At 40.0% G+C, this 14,651-nt stretch overlaps 2 protein-coding genes across 3 annotated transcripts; one reads left to right on the top strand and one right to left on the bottom strand.

Annotated features, from left to right (window-relative positions):
• The first annotated feature begins 1,091 nt into the window (after nt 1–1,091).
• Nucleotides 1,092–3,417, top strand: LOC139942559 (uncharacterized). Its single transcript, XM_071939403.1, has 3 exons — nt 1,092–1,672; nt 1,902–2,002; nt 2,414–3,417. The coding sequence occupies exons 1-3, from the start codon at nt 1,173–1,175 to the stop codon at nt 3,415–3,417; spliced, it is 1,605 nt and encodes a 534-aa protein (XP_071795504.1). The 5' UTR covers nt 1,092–1,172.
• A 36-nt stretch (nt 3,418–3,453) lies between these two features.
• LOC139942565 (isoaspartyl peptidase/L-asparaginase-like) lies at nt 3,454–10,459 on the bottom strand. Of its 2 annotated transcripts, XM_071939422.1 has the most exons (8): nt 10,205–10,459; nt 9,041–9,272; nt 8,626–8,768; nt 7,779–7,939; nt 6,746–6,870; nt 5,984–6,094; nt 4,888–5,064; nt 3,454–4,387 (listed from the first exon to the last, which is right to left on the bottom strand). In XM_071939422.1, the coding sequence occupies exons 2-8, from the start codon at nt 9,258–9,260 to the stop codon at nt 4,365–4,367; spliced, it is 960 nt and encodes a 319-aa protein (XP_071795523.1). In that variant the 5' UTR covers nt 9,261–9,272; nt 10,205–10,459; the 3' UTR covers nt 3,454–4,364. The 2 variants fall into 2 exon arrangements, with proteins under 2 accessions (XP_071795523.1, XP_071795514.1); XM_071939413.1 differs by lacking the exon at nt 3,454–4,387 and having other exon boundaries at nt 4,673–5,064.
• Between the last annotated feature and the right edge of the window lie 4,192 nt (nt 10,460–14,651).

Raw genomic sequence — 14,651 nt, 5'->3', positions numbered from 1 at the left:
CTCAGAAAATGGATTTCGTTTCTGTAAAACAGGTACACAAATAAAGTGCGTCACATACATACATGATTGTTTTGTTTAAAAAATCAATTTCGCTTGGGCAAAGCTGTGCATAAAAACTACATAAAAAACTGATCTTGAGTTTTTGAAAATCACGATGTGGAAGGTGAAGGTAGTGTGTGTTTTTTTTAATTTTTATTTTTAAATAAATTACTGGCAATAGGCAGCAACTGATTCACTCTTCAATTATACTCCTTTCTATCAGGGTGTTGGGGCTACTGGGTTTTAAAACAAATAGGACACCAATAATAAAAGACATGGTGTATTTGTGGCACAAGCGGCTGTCTGTATAAAACAAATTGTTTTCCAGATGAGGTATAGGCCTAGGCCCCACCTCCAATGTTGAATTCATTTGTCAATTTAATAGGCCTAAAAAGCCACGTGTGTAAGTAAATGCTTTAAGTTTCCCGGTAGATCGGCCCAGTCCAAAAAGCTTGTACCATGGTCTACTCCACACAGCGGCATACGCATTGGTCAACTTGAATTTTACCATAAAAAGTTAAATGCAAGTAATGTGAGCGCTTTTATATGACTGAAAAAATCTACGGTACATTCATAAAAGTAGACTCATTGCATTGGCTGGTGTTGCTGATGACGTGCACGCACAAAGGGCTCTAATTGGCCGAGAGCCGTGCGAGCGCGTACAGTCGAGTGAACGTTTCCATCTGTTCCAAAGCCAACGCACATAGACCTTTTCGCAAATACTGGGGCGCGCGCGTAAAGCTTGGAATTAGATGCATTGTGGTCTAGCTGGTAGCAAAATTTGATTCATATCTATCCCACAATGCACCTCACTCAACAGTCTGCGCTTGCGCATTGGTATTTGCGATAAGGTCTATGGGCACTATAACGCGCCCACCGTATAGAACAACCGCGCCTATGTGACGCTGTAAAACCATGCATCTTGGCTGCATTAGAGTTGGCTGTGCGCCGGTGCAGCGGGCCGATGCGCCGGTGCTGCGTGGCGCGAGCGCCGGTCACATGTTTAATAACAACCAATTCTGTTTATAGCAACACGTTTCTCATAAAAAAAACTTGCGTTCAAACGAGTCGGCAGACAAATGTTTGCAATACACGTTCGAAAAGTGAAAAACATCGTGAATAATTCGTAAGAAATGCCTTCTGCCTTGAAGTTCATCAACTTGTTGGTCACCGGCGTAAGCCTTGGCCTAGTGTGCCCGACCAGCGGTTGCGAGGTGTTTGGGAACGTTTCAGCTGCTTCGCCCGATGTGTGGGAAACTTCCACGTCTTGGCAGCAGTCGACACCCAACAGTGTCTTGTTCATCAACAGCACCAACGAGTTTGTGGTTGATAAGGCATGCCACACCCAAGAACTGTCTTCAGTCAATATGTATAACTCACTATCATCCTTGGAAGACCCTAAAATAGTATTCTTCAAGCAAGGCACAATCTCCGGTACAGACATCAAAGAGAGCCGCGGCTTCCATTGGATGCGTTATGATGTCCAAAATACCATCCTCATTTCGGCAGGTTTGTGCCTTTGCACAGCAATCCTATTTGGGTTTATTTACTGGATAAGACCGGCAAGCCAATCGCCATGTAGTAGCTTCCAAACCAAGCAAACTGGACGTCAAGACCACCCCAGGATTGCCAGGTATTATATATTTCTGTAAATTCATATAAACTAAAACTAAAAGGCTCCCCGTGGGCCCTTAAGTTTCTAAAAATAAGTATTAATCACACGTTTTGTTTGTTCTTTTTAATCATATTTACCACAACAACAAAAAATACAAAAATATACCTTTGCATTTCATTTTAAATGATGCCTTTAATTGTGTCCAGTAACTAACACAGCATAACATGTATTTAACTCCCTCTACTAGAAGTAGAAGTTCACCTGACCGACGAGCAGAATCTAGTTTTGAAAGATGGATTGATCCTCTAAATTGTTTTCCACCTGTCATCCAGTCACAAACTACACAAGGTATGATGAGCTTTTAATGTTTTGTCTCTAGTTATAAAAGTCTCTAGTTATAAAAGTATCTAGTTTTGCTTTGCTTCAATTTTTGTCCAACCAGTTCTTCTTTGAGATATTTAAAGAGCAAACTAACTATCAACTTTCTAAATTATCTGTGGCATTAGGAATGCAGAATCGGAAGGCCATATCACACTAAGTAAATTACAGGCAACTTGTTCCAGGCTATCTCCAATAAGAAAACTCATCCACATTTAAGTTTCTCAATATTTTGTTGAGAATAGTGAGTATCTCATGCTGCCAAAGTGTCCTTGTGCATGCAGTGCAGTTGGTTGTCTCCAAGTTGCCTCAAAAAATGTGTACCTTGGCCTAAACATTAAAATTATGCATTATAAGAACTCTTGAATTTTTTTTTTCCAGTTTCTCAAACATTGGATATCTACAAGTCAAACCAACTGCCAAGCAATGACAACTCAAGAGAAACTTCCCCCAGAAAGGCACATGCCAAGAAACAGCATAAGTTTGTGCAGTGTGCATCTGGAAGATCACTGCCAACTCAGCAGTTTTCAGCAGCATCCAATGAACCTGTCCAGTCTATTCCACAGCAGCCTTCCAGCATCATCAGTCCTGGAAGATCGTCTCAGTTGCAGCCATCTTCACAGCTCAAGGTGTCCGGAGGGTCTCCTTTGCAGAGCCCTCATCAACCTGTTACATCTAGATCTTTAGGAACTGGTCACCCTAAGCAGTCATCACAATGCACCCCGCCAAGAAGGCATGCACCAAATCAGAAAGAAGGCCTTCCAAAACCAACTGGGTCGGTTTCGCCAAAGCAATCTTCACAGACCAACTTACATGGAAGTCCTGTGTTTATTCAGAAGCCCCATCAACCAGCTAGATACAGATCTTTAGGTAGTGGACACCCTAAGCAGTCTCCACAGTGCAGCCCACCAAGAAGGCATGCACCAAATCAGAAAGAAGGCGCTCTAAAACCAACTGGATCGGTTTCGCCAAAGCAATCTACACAGACCAACTTACATGGAAGTCCTGTATTTATTCAGAAGCAACCAAAACCGATTGGACTAACATTTAGAGATTCGATACCACTGAATGCCTTGCAGTGCAAGGGATGTGGGAGACTCAATCGACCTCAAACACCGTCATTGCTGCCTATTGGAAGCTTGCTGCAGTCGAATCAGCGGCTCAGCTCTTGGGTCAACGAATCAACTCTCAGTGACCAACTGGGCTCTAAGCCAGCACAATCTACTGCTCAAAAATCCCTCAAGCATTCCCAGCAAAATGGACTGGGTGGCCCTGTGCTGATTCAGCGACGTCCAAAACCAATAGGCCTTAAATTTAGAGATTCAATACCATTAAATGCTTTGCAACTCAAGGGATACCGTGGACTGCTAATTACACAGTACTAGAAGCAATCTGGATAATAAGAAATGGCTACAAAATCAGATGTGTAGTGTAAACAACTTTTATTGCAGCATCATATGGTTTTCTACAAGATTAAAACAAGGATCATTTCTGCAGCAGGTTTAAAAGATAGTCCAATAACATATTAAACTAAAAAAGAGAAAACAATTCTCAAAAAGTGTGACCAACTAGTAAGATAGCCAGGATTAACAGAGCTGGACACAATTTCATAAAGCAAGTAAAGCATACAAATTATTTGCTAAGCACATACAAAATCTTGCTTTACAGAAACTGGTTACCAGTTTAAGTTCCCTAAGGTTTCCATGGATCCAACTGGTGTCCCACTCATTTTTGCTTCTCAAACAAATTTGCTAAGCAGTATTTTCTGCTTAACAGCTTTAAGAAATTGGGCCCTGGTATCCATATCTAGCTAGCCTTTTGTCAAGACCTTCGTGGCTCGGACAGCTTCATAGAGCCGCTATCATAGGTGACTGGAGGAGAGACCATGCACTGAGTGACGCAGCACAAGGGCATTTGACAACCCATTTGCAGTTTGTTATGTTTTTCTTTATAAATCTCAACTTTTGCTACCAAATCGGTAGCAAAGTTCCAAACCAATCAGAAGATACATGGGTCAGTGTGGGTCGCTATGGATCGCAGCTCTACGAACCTGTCTAAGCCACAAAGGCCCTGAATACAGGCTAATATCACACTGAAAACTTAACAAGTTGACTCAGTTCAAAAGTGGGGCTTTATGAAAGATAAAGCAGAGAGTAAAATTTCAAAACACTTTGTCCAAATAAAGCACAGACACGCCCCTGGTACACAGTGTCATGGCCGGACGGTTAAGAGCATCGAATTCAAGTTCTGGTGGTTAAGTCACTGGAGTGTGGGTTCGAATCCCGGTTGTGACACTTGTATCTTTGAGCGAGATACTTGATATTGCTTCTCTTCACCCAGGGTATAAATGGGTACCTGTGAGGGTAGAGGTTGATATTGTGAATGAAAAAGCCTTTGGAGCAATATAAACTGTTGCCCAGGTTGTATACTCCCAAGGGAGCTGAGAAACATTAAAAGGGATGTTATTGGCCTAATGACCAGGGCACTAATGTAAAGCGCATTGATACTGTTTAAAGCCAAATGCGCTACATAAGAATTTGTTATTATTAATAATTATTAGTTATTTTCGTATTTACAGTTTTACAAATCATAAAGTAAAATGCCATTTGGAAAGGCTTTCATTTTTTTTTTTTAATATGGTTGTTCAGCTGCAGTCCATAAAAACAGTTCTAAATCTCATGAAGTAAAATGTCCATTTTGAAAGGCTGGTTCTTTTTTTCTTTTTTTTCCGCTGCAGTCCATAGAAAACCTAACAATAAATATAAATTTAACACTTATTGTTCATATTGTGTGTATTTGTATTGTATTTATTTAATGATTTAAAAAAAATTAACTGATTACAGTGAAATCTTCACCTGGATTTATACCGAAATGCATGGAACCACTCTTAGCCCAAGCCCAGGCCATACGCTCTGTACTAAAGCTTATCCCGATGTCACCCGTTTTGCTCACTGCAATGGTTCCCCCTGAGCCGTGCACCCTGCTTGACATGTATGAGATGGCTCTTTCCGCAGCTTGCTGGGCGTTGTCACCTAGTGGGAGAAAATGTTATAATATAATATACAAATGTTGACGGCCTTGAGTGTTATTATTAAAGGCAGTGGACACTATTGATAATTGTCAAAGACTAGCCTTCACAGTTGTTGTATCTCAACATATGCATAAAATAACAAACCTGTGAAAATTTGAGCTCAATTGGTCGTCGGAGTTGTGAGATAATTTGTTGTGTGCGTTTAGATGGTTGATTTTGAGACCTCAAGTTCTAAACTTGAGGTCTCGAAATCAAATTCGTGGAAAATTACTTCTTTCTCGAAAACTATGGCACTTCAGAGGGAGCCATTTCTCACAATGTTTTATACCATCAACCTCTCCCCATTACTTGCCACCAAGAAAGGTTTTATGCCAATAATTAGTTTGAGTAATTACCAATAGTGTCCACTGCCTTTAAAACTATGACTCCAGAAGTGACCCATCAATTTTAAATATTATTATCCATGAAGCCGACGGAAAATATAACCCTCAAGAAAAAATGTTGATTTATAGGCAAAATTATCAAGAAAAGTACAATAAAATTCACATGTGAAACTTCCAGATTAATACCATGTCTATTCCTGAGAAGATAGCAAAACCTGCCATGGTATTTTCACAAGAACGTTGAATCCATCCACTTCTAGCGAGTTGACAGCCGTTACCAACTGCATTCACAAATCAAAGCCAACCCTCACAAAACTGAGACACAATTCATGCATGAATCATTTCTCAGACTCAAATGCTTTGGGGTGAAAAACTATCCAAACCATATTACTTCGAAAGGGAATTAATCTTTCTCAAAATTTGTTTATACTTTCAACAGCTGCAGTGCTTTTCATCAAGTAAGTTTTTATGTCCATCCAATTTTGGATGTTTTACAAATCTGTGACTCTACCTTTAAGATAAACTTCAGCTACGTACCATTTTGCATGTTGTACAGAACCTGCCTTGCCAATGTGACTTTAACGATGGACTCTCCATGACCTGTGGTGGAGGCTGCTCCTGACGCATTATCACAGTATGCACCACTTCCTTTAAGATTAGAAACAAAGATCTTGACATTGTATCAACCTGCAGGGTTTGGGTTTAGATATGTGAATTGAATTTGGCCATATTGCACATTTTAATGAGACAATTCAGGGAATATACACCTCTTTTAATATTTATGCATAGAGTACATCACAATTCTAACCCAAAACCAGGCTTTAGGCGCAGCAACTGCAAGTGGTGGCGGACAGGCCCCTATAACCTCTTTTTGGGTAAGAATTATGACGTCATGCATGAATATTAAGAGAGGCGTATGAGTGAGCAAGTGCTATCATGTTTTGCATAAATTTATGCAAAACACAATGTGTTTGCACACTGGCAGGTAGATTTTAGTACAAGGCTGTTCAGATGTAAAGTACAGGTATGATATTCTTTCTACTTTAGTCTTATTTCCAATACTTAGACATTGGGGAAAATCAGACAAATTATAATTCAATAGCATAAAAAGTGAATTTTAAAGCCTACACCATGTACATGTAGATTGGCCCTTGCAGTTCTCAATAAAATATTCCTACTTATTTCCCAAGGACTGACCAAATCATATCATGCCCACAAAGGGCACATGGTCAACACTAATTGTAAATTTTGGGGCAAAGTTTTTCTTTTAAAAACAGAGTACATTTCCAGCGCCCTTACCAATGATGGGACTGTCACCGACTCTGCCAACCATTTTAGCTGAGATTCCTCCAGTAGATGTGGCACATGCTACATTACCGTGTCTGTCAACGGCTACGGCACCCACTGTGTCGTGGCCTTGAGATCTGAAAATACACAAGAATCAAAATTCAATCATGAACAACCCTTCAGCCAGGATAAAAAAATTGTAAAGTTCAAAAAATCACTCGCGACAAAGGACAAGTAGCCGGTGAAATTGCTAGGAGTCAGCGCTTCTTGCAAACACTGTTATTTCAAACATTACATTGTTAGACCTTTTGGCACACTTCTGAGAGAGCACATCATTTTGTGTTGTTATACCTCGGTAACAAATTGTGAAGTTTTATTGATCCAGAACCAATCACGTGATGTGATACAAAGATGCATGTTCCATTGCTGCACAGCGCGGAGGGTAACATGAGCTTTGTAAACTGGTACACCCTTGGGGGCAAATGGTACCCTCCGCTTTGCCTCAGGTGCCATTTTCCCCTCGGATGTACAAAACAACATGGACCCTGTCACAGCATGCAACAATTGTAGAATGTTCCGTGGCCAAAAAAATGGCACTTCTCAGAACTAGTGAATAGCAAAGACACCTAAACATCAGCCATGATATCAATGTAATGTGTTGTCTTGAACATTGTAATTGTTGAGAAATACTTCTTAATCAAGTGTTATTTTAAAGCTCTTCTTCTTATCTATTTGAAGAGCAAATAAACTCAGCTACTGCATCGTGGAGTTTCCTGTTGGGGCCACATTTTCAAAATTACAAAACGGCGATAATGAACCCAATAGAGATATGACAAGGAATGAAGTTTCAATTTTAGATCTTTGAGGAAAACCCCAGATAAATATTCGAGAGAAAACCCCTGCAATCAGGTAGGTAGTAGGGACTGAAAACCCAATCGTGCCCAAGTGTGATTTGATTCAGGTTTCTCGAGGTGGAAGGCGATGAAGTTACGTATTTTCTAACATATAATTAACTAAGAAATAAAGACGAATCTCCTAAACGTACCTCGAGTGAAAACAATGATCCACAACCTTTCTAAATTTTTTAAAGTTCTGGAAATCTTCCATGGCCTTGGCGTTTATAAGAGTAGACATCGGTACCTCATCCATCCCCATGGCTTTTGCGAACTTATTGGCTCCCTCGCCGACAAGCATAGTGTGATCTGTCTGTAGAAACAAAGGCAATTTTTTAGTTCATTCGTTATAATCAAGCAAAACAATCTTGCACTGAGTGGTCGGGTTGGTGTAGGTGCATCTCTCCTCGCCTTCCACCTCTAAAACCCTGGTTCAAATCACAACGGGGCACTATGTGGACTGGGTTTTCAGTCCCTACCTGACTGTGTGGGTGTTCTCTGGAATAATTATCTGAGGTTTTCCTCCCACATGTAAAACTGAAACTTCCTTTCTTGTCTTTTCTCTATTGGGTTCTTGGAATAAATGAAATGAAAAAAATTAAATGAAATGTTTGAAGCTTTGCATTGTGTGGATAAGTACACACAACAGTAGACTTGACTCAAAGTCCCAATCCCGTGCCATCCCAAGGAAACTACAGTTTGTGATGCTCTGCATTCCAAAACCTGTTCCCCATTCTCGGGACATTTTGACCGTAAGCACCCAATGTGTTGTTTTATAGTAAGTTGGGGTAATATGTTTAACTACCTCTCACATGAGAATGGGACTTGTATCAAGTCTATCTCCTGCCACACCAGTTAACTTAGAAACCCTGCATCAGTCATTTTCAATTTGAATTAGAATTCACTAGAACCGAAAGTCACAAGTTATGTTTAACCATTTAGAAAACAAATGTATACATGCATAACCCTAAAAAACAAATTAACACAAGGCCAACAAACCTTTTCCAAGACTAGTCTTGCCAGTTTAACAGGATTTTTAATGTTTTTGACGCAAGCGATGGACCCTGCTTTCAGCTCCCGTCCTTCCATGACAACAGAGTCCATTTCCACCTCACCCTCTTCATTCAGCACCGAACCCGTACCTACAAAGTAAGAACAACAATTATTTTAAAAATAACCTCATCTAGAAAAAAATAAATGTGCAACTCCCTACTATTATATCTATATATAAATTTGTGTGGATCATTGTATTCTACTTTTTAAACATCTTTTTATCCATGATGCATTTAAAAAAAAAACAGTTACAAGCTCTTTTTATAGTCCAACTCGTCTGATCGAAGGTAACGTGTTCCTTTAAAGTTTATAAGCCCAATGACAGGTTCTCCAAGATTCCTCTATCCCTGCTAAAGCTTACCCGCATCAAATGCTGGATCATCTTCTAAGACACACACTGCAGCCACTACAGCATCTAAGGCAGTCCCTCCTGCCTCCTCCAGGGTTCTGTACCCAGCCCTTGCTGCATTCTGCACCCCTGCTTTACTATCCTCAACTAGATCATCAGGTATCGCCCATGCACCCCCATGTACCAAGACGACTGGATTCACACCCACGCCATTAACCTCATTGAAAGACATTCCTGCTGGATTCTGAATAAACATAAACATTTATGGAAAAGCTATTGAATCTACCACATTTTAAATATTTATTAAAAAAAAACACTTAAGGCCTTCTGGCTGTGTCGACATTTAGCATGAAGTGAAACTTTGTACGGGTCTTCTGTACTTCTTAAAACTATATTGCTCCCACCCAGTGAGAGCTTTTTAAGTTTTACTAGTTTTTTTCTAGTATTATTATAGCAAGGAGTAGGTCTTGTGTGTATTTTGTTGGGCGCGATCGGTCAATCTGCGCAATCGGTTGATGTGTGACGTCACTATATAAATCACTATGGTGATAATGAAAATTTGTCCTGCTATGAATTTTATTGCTTTGAGAAATCGCCCCAAGGAATAGTTTACCTGCACGATCGGTCGAACGCGCGAAACCATTCCTGCACAATCGGCCGATAGCGCAAACCCATTCCTACACGATCGGTAGATCGCGCAAAACTTTTCCTGCACAATCGGTTGATCGGGCAAAACCTTTCCTGCACTATCGGTCGATCGCGCAAACCCATTCCTGCACGATTGGTAGATCGCGCAAAGCCTTTCCTGCGCGATACGCTGATAACGGGGAACAAACTCGTAGCGCAATCGGTTTGCCCAAAGATGTCATTGCGTCGACCGATTGCTACGCGACCAACTGATCTTAATTTGATCATTCAATAGGGCAGCGCGGTTGATCATAGAGATTGACAGATTGACAAGTAAGTTCAATAATCTCACAGTTGAATTGGTTTTGTTTACAAATTTTAATATCTTGAACGTTTGACTGAACTGAGTTTGAGGTTCATCCCGCTACTATATGAAACCTCATCATAGTTCTAGGAGGACTAGAGGGGGAGACGCACACAATGTCCTCCTTCTCTTCCTCCGTACGCACACATGAATCATCAAATAAGTAAACAAAACAGCAGACTTACATTTTGCACTTTCTTATCTTACGACACATTCAATTTCGTCTGTATCTCGACAGCTTTCCTCCTGAGACGATCTCGTTTGTTCTGTAGATACTGCCTGTATATCGTATTGCACCTATAGCCCACTACTGTTCCGATCATAAAGCTAACGGTTAAAGATATTGCCAAGACTTTTCCAGAGATTTCTGCCATACTTTTTAATGACCCGAGAAGGACGACAAGTTTGTTTGGGAAGTCTTCCGAAGAGCAACACGAGTGTTTTCTTTGGAGAATTTACACAGCGCCCTCTTCGGCTAGATACTGCTAGGTTGGTTCGCATTGTGATGTCCGATTTAGGGGTCATGGGGTGCGAGTTTTTCAAGGGCCAGTTTGTGGCCATGCAGCCAGCTTCATCTGTAATAATCATTCTGAGAAAAACAAAATTCGTTAAAAAATGTGTTTTGTTCCCAAAGAAAATCGGATCGTGCATATCCTAGCACCCATTTAAAGTAACCGCAAGGATTGTTTCATGTTGAAACTTCATCACGCCAACCCGATTCTAAAGTCTGCTCTTTTATTATGTGTATATCAAAATATAATGACTTCAATGCAATTCATAGGAATGAAACTATCGAATACGTTCTGAAATAAAATATATACATTTTCGGTCTTTGTTCTTTGAAGTAAATACGGTTTCACAAAACAATTCTTCCCGGTGCGCCTTCTGCTAGTTTTAGGCAACTACATTAGGCATACGTTATTCAGTTCGCCGAAATGTGTAAGGATGTTGTACTGAGACTGTCGGCAAAAATAGTAGCTAGACCTATTGTGTATTTTGTAACGCCAGGCATAAAACTATGGATCAATAATCAGAGATGCCAAGTCCAGAGGCCAGCTATGCGTGAGATTTTTCAAAGCTCAACCTCCCCCCTCCCCCCGAAAAAAAACATTGCCAGTTTTAGAAGGCTTTTCGAATTCGCCGCCCTTTTTCTTTTTTTTTTTTTAATAAAAAAAAATAGAAATTTAATTTTGGACAAAAAAGTGTTCCAGAATGCATCAAAAACCTCTACATAGTAATTAAAACTAACATGAGGTACACAGAATATGTTGATGGTTAATGTGGAGGTACGATTGTGTCAGATTATTTCCTTCCAAACTAAAAAAGTCAATAGGAAACTACACAACCATACACAAGTCAATGGGAAACTACACAACCATACACAAGTCAATGGGAAACTACACAACCATACACAAGTCAATGGGAAACTACGCAACCATACACAAGTCAATGGGAAACTACACAACCATACACAAGTCAATCGGAAACTACACAACCATACACAAGTCAATCGGAAACTACACAACCATACACAAGTCAATGGGAAACTACAAAACCATACACAAGTCAATGGGAAACTACACAACCATACACAAGTCAATGGGAAACTACACAACCATACACAAGTCATGGGGAAACTAAACAACCATACACATGCCAATGGAAAACTACACAACCATACACAAGTCAATGGGAAACTACACAACCATACACAAGTCAATGGGAAACTACACAACCATACACAAGTCAATGGGAAACTACACAACCATACACAAGTCAATGGGAAATTACACAACCACACACAAGTCAATGGGAAACTACACAACCATACACAAGTCAATGGGAAACTACAAAACCATACACAAGTCAATGGGAAACTACACAACCATACACAAGTCAATGGGAAACTACACAACCATACACAAGTCATTGGGAAACTAAACAACCATACACATGCCAATGGAAAACTACACAACCATACACATGCCAATGGAAAACTACACAACCATACACAAGTCAACGGGAAACTACACAACCATACACAAGTCAATGGGACACTTCACAACCATACACAAGTCAATGGGAATTGACACAACCATACACCACTCAATGGGAAACTACACAACCATACACAAGTCAATGGGAAACTACACAACCATACACAAGTCAATGGGACACTTCACAACCATACACAAGTCAATGGGAATATACACAACCATACACAAGTCAATGGGAAACTACACAACCATACACAAGTCAATGGGAAACTACACAACCATACACAAGTCAATGGGAAACTACGCAACCATACACAAGTCAATGGGAAACTACACAACCATACACAAGTCAATCGGAAACTACACAACCATACACAAGTCAATCGGAAACTACACAACCATACACAAGTCAATGGGAAACTACAAAACCATACACAAGTCAATGGGAAACTACACAACCATACACAAGTCAATGGGAAACTACACAACCATACACAAGTCATGGGGAAACTAAACAACCATACACATGCCAATGGAAAACTACACAACCATACACAAGTCAATGGGAAACTACACAACCATACACAAGTCAATGGGAAACTACACAACCATACACAAGTCAATGGGAAACTACACAACCATACACAAGTCAATGGGAAATTACACAACCACACACAAGTCAATGGGAAACTACACAACCATACACAAGTCAATGGGAAACTACAAAACCATACACAAGTCAATGGGAAACTACACAACCATACACAAGTCAATGGGAAACTACACAACCATACACAAGTCATTGGGAAACTAAACAACCATACACATGCCAATGGAAAACTACACAACCATACACATGCCAATGGAAAACTACACAACCATACACAAGTCAACGGGAAACTACACAACCATACACAAGTCAATGGGACACTTCACAACCATACACAAGTCAATGGGAATTGACACAACCATACACCACTCAATGGGAAACTACACAACCATACACAAGTCAATGGGAAACTACACAACCATACACAAGTCAATGGGACACTTCACAACCATACACAAGTCAATGGGAATATACACAACCATACACAAGTCAATGGGAAACTACACAACCATACACAAGTCAATGGGAAACTACACAACCATACACAAGTCAATGGGAAACTACACAACCATACACAAGTCAATGGTAAACTACACAACTATACACAAGTCAATGGGAAACTACACAACCATACACAAGTCAATGGGAAACTACACAACCATACACAAGTCAATGGGAAACTTTATACTATGTGCCAATCACCAAGAGAGGGCGCTCTTCACCAGGTAATGTCAACAACTAAGGAATAGGAGAAGCATGAGTGACGGTCACTGACAGCAAATACCTTGTGTTTTGCGTGTTTTTGATTTTGTATTTTAGATTTAGCCAAACTGTATTTTGTTTTTCATAACACATTGCCAGCATAAACCAAACTGTTCTGGAACAGGACGTACTGGACACGAGTTCCCCAATGATAACGAACGGTGTGCATGAGTTTTTGGGAGTGTTTCTTTTAGGGTAATTAGCAAAAATTCCAAAATGCTGACCTACCAAAAATTGAGGAGAAATCTGAAGTTTAGTTGTATGACAATGTATCTGATTTAATTTTCAAGGGGCTGAGAGACTTCTAAATATTTTTTGAGTATTTTTGAATTTTTAGCATTTACCATTGTTTGCTATAGGAGTTGTGCACCCTTACCTGGTAGGTCTGCTGCCCTCTAGTGGCAGAGCTTTCAAAAAGTCTCCCATTGGAAACTACACAACCATACACAAGTCAATGGGAAACTACACAACCATACACCAGTCAATGGGAAACTGTACAACCATACACAAGTCAATGGGAAACTACACAACCATACACAAGTCAATGGGACACTTCACAGCAATACACAAGTCAATGGGAAACTACACAACCACACACAAGTCAATGGGAAACTACACAACCATACACAAGTCAATGGGAAACTACACAACCATACACAAGTCAATGGGAAACTACACAACCATACACAAGTCAATGGGAAACTACACAACCATACACAAGTCAATGGGAAACTACACAACCATACACAAGTCAATGGGAAACTACACAACCATACACAAGTCAATTGGAAACTACACAACCATACACAAGTCAATGGGAAACTACACAACCATACACAAGTCAATGGGAAACTACACAACCATACACAAGTCAATGGGAAACTACACAACCATACACAAGTCAATGGGAAACTACACAACCATACACAAGTCAATGGGAAACTACACAACCATACACAAGTCAATTGGAAACTACACAACCATACACAAGTCAATGGGAAACTACACAACCATACACAAGTCAATGGTAAACTACACAACCATACACAATTCCAGAGATGCCAAGTCTAGAGTCCAGCTAGCTATGCGTGAGATTTTTCAAAGCTCAACCCCCCCATCCCGAAAAAAACATTGCCATTTTTTGAAGGCCTTTCGAAATCGCCGTCCAACTTTTTCTGTTATAAAAAAATACAGCAATTTAATTATGGACAAAAAAAGTGTTCCAAAATGCATCAAAAACCTCTTCATAATAATTAAAACTAA

Source organism: Asterias amurensis, chromosome 1 (genome assembly GCF_032118995.1).
Source record: "Asterias amurensis chromosome 1, ASM3211899v1".
Classification (NCBI taxonomy): domain Eukaryota; kingdom Metazoa; phylum Echinodermata; class Asteroidea; order Forcipulatida; family Asteriidae; genus Asterias; species Asterias amurensis.
This window is presented reverse-complemented; position numbering and strand designations above follow the sequence as displayed.

Coding starts and splice junctions, on each gene's coding strand:
- LOC139942559 (XM_071939403.1), top strand. CDS start 1,173: ATGCCTTCTGCCTTGAAGTTCATCAACTTGTTGGTCACCGGCGTAAGC. Junction 1,673..1,901: donor GACCACCCCAGGATTGCCAG/GTATTATATATT, acceptor TCCCTCTACTAG/AAGTAGAAGTTCACCTGACC. Junction 2,003..2,413: donor CCAGTCACAAACTACACAAG/GTATGATGAGCT, acceptor TTTTTTTTCCAG/TTTCTCAAACATTGGATATC.
- LOC139942565 (XM_071939413.1), bottom strand. CDS start 9,260: ATGTCTTTCAATGAGGTTAATGGCGTGGGTGTGAATCCAGTCGTCTTG. Junction 7,940..8,625: donor CAAGACTAGTCTTGGAAAAG/GTTTGTTGGCCT, acceptor TTGTTTCTACAG/ACAGATCACACTATGCTTGT. Junction 5,065..5,983: donor TCTGTACAACATGCAAAATG/GTACGTAGCTGA, acceptor TTCTCCCACTAG/GTGACAACGCCCAGCAAGCT.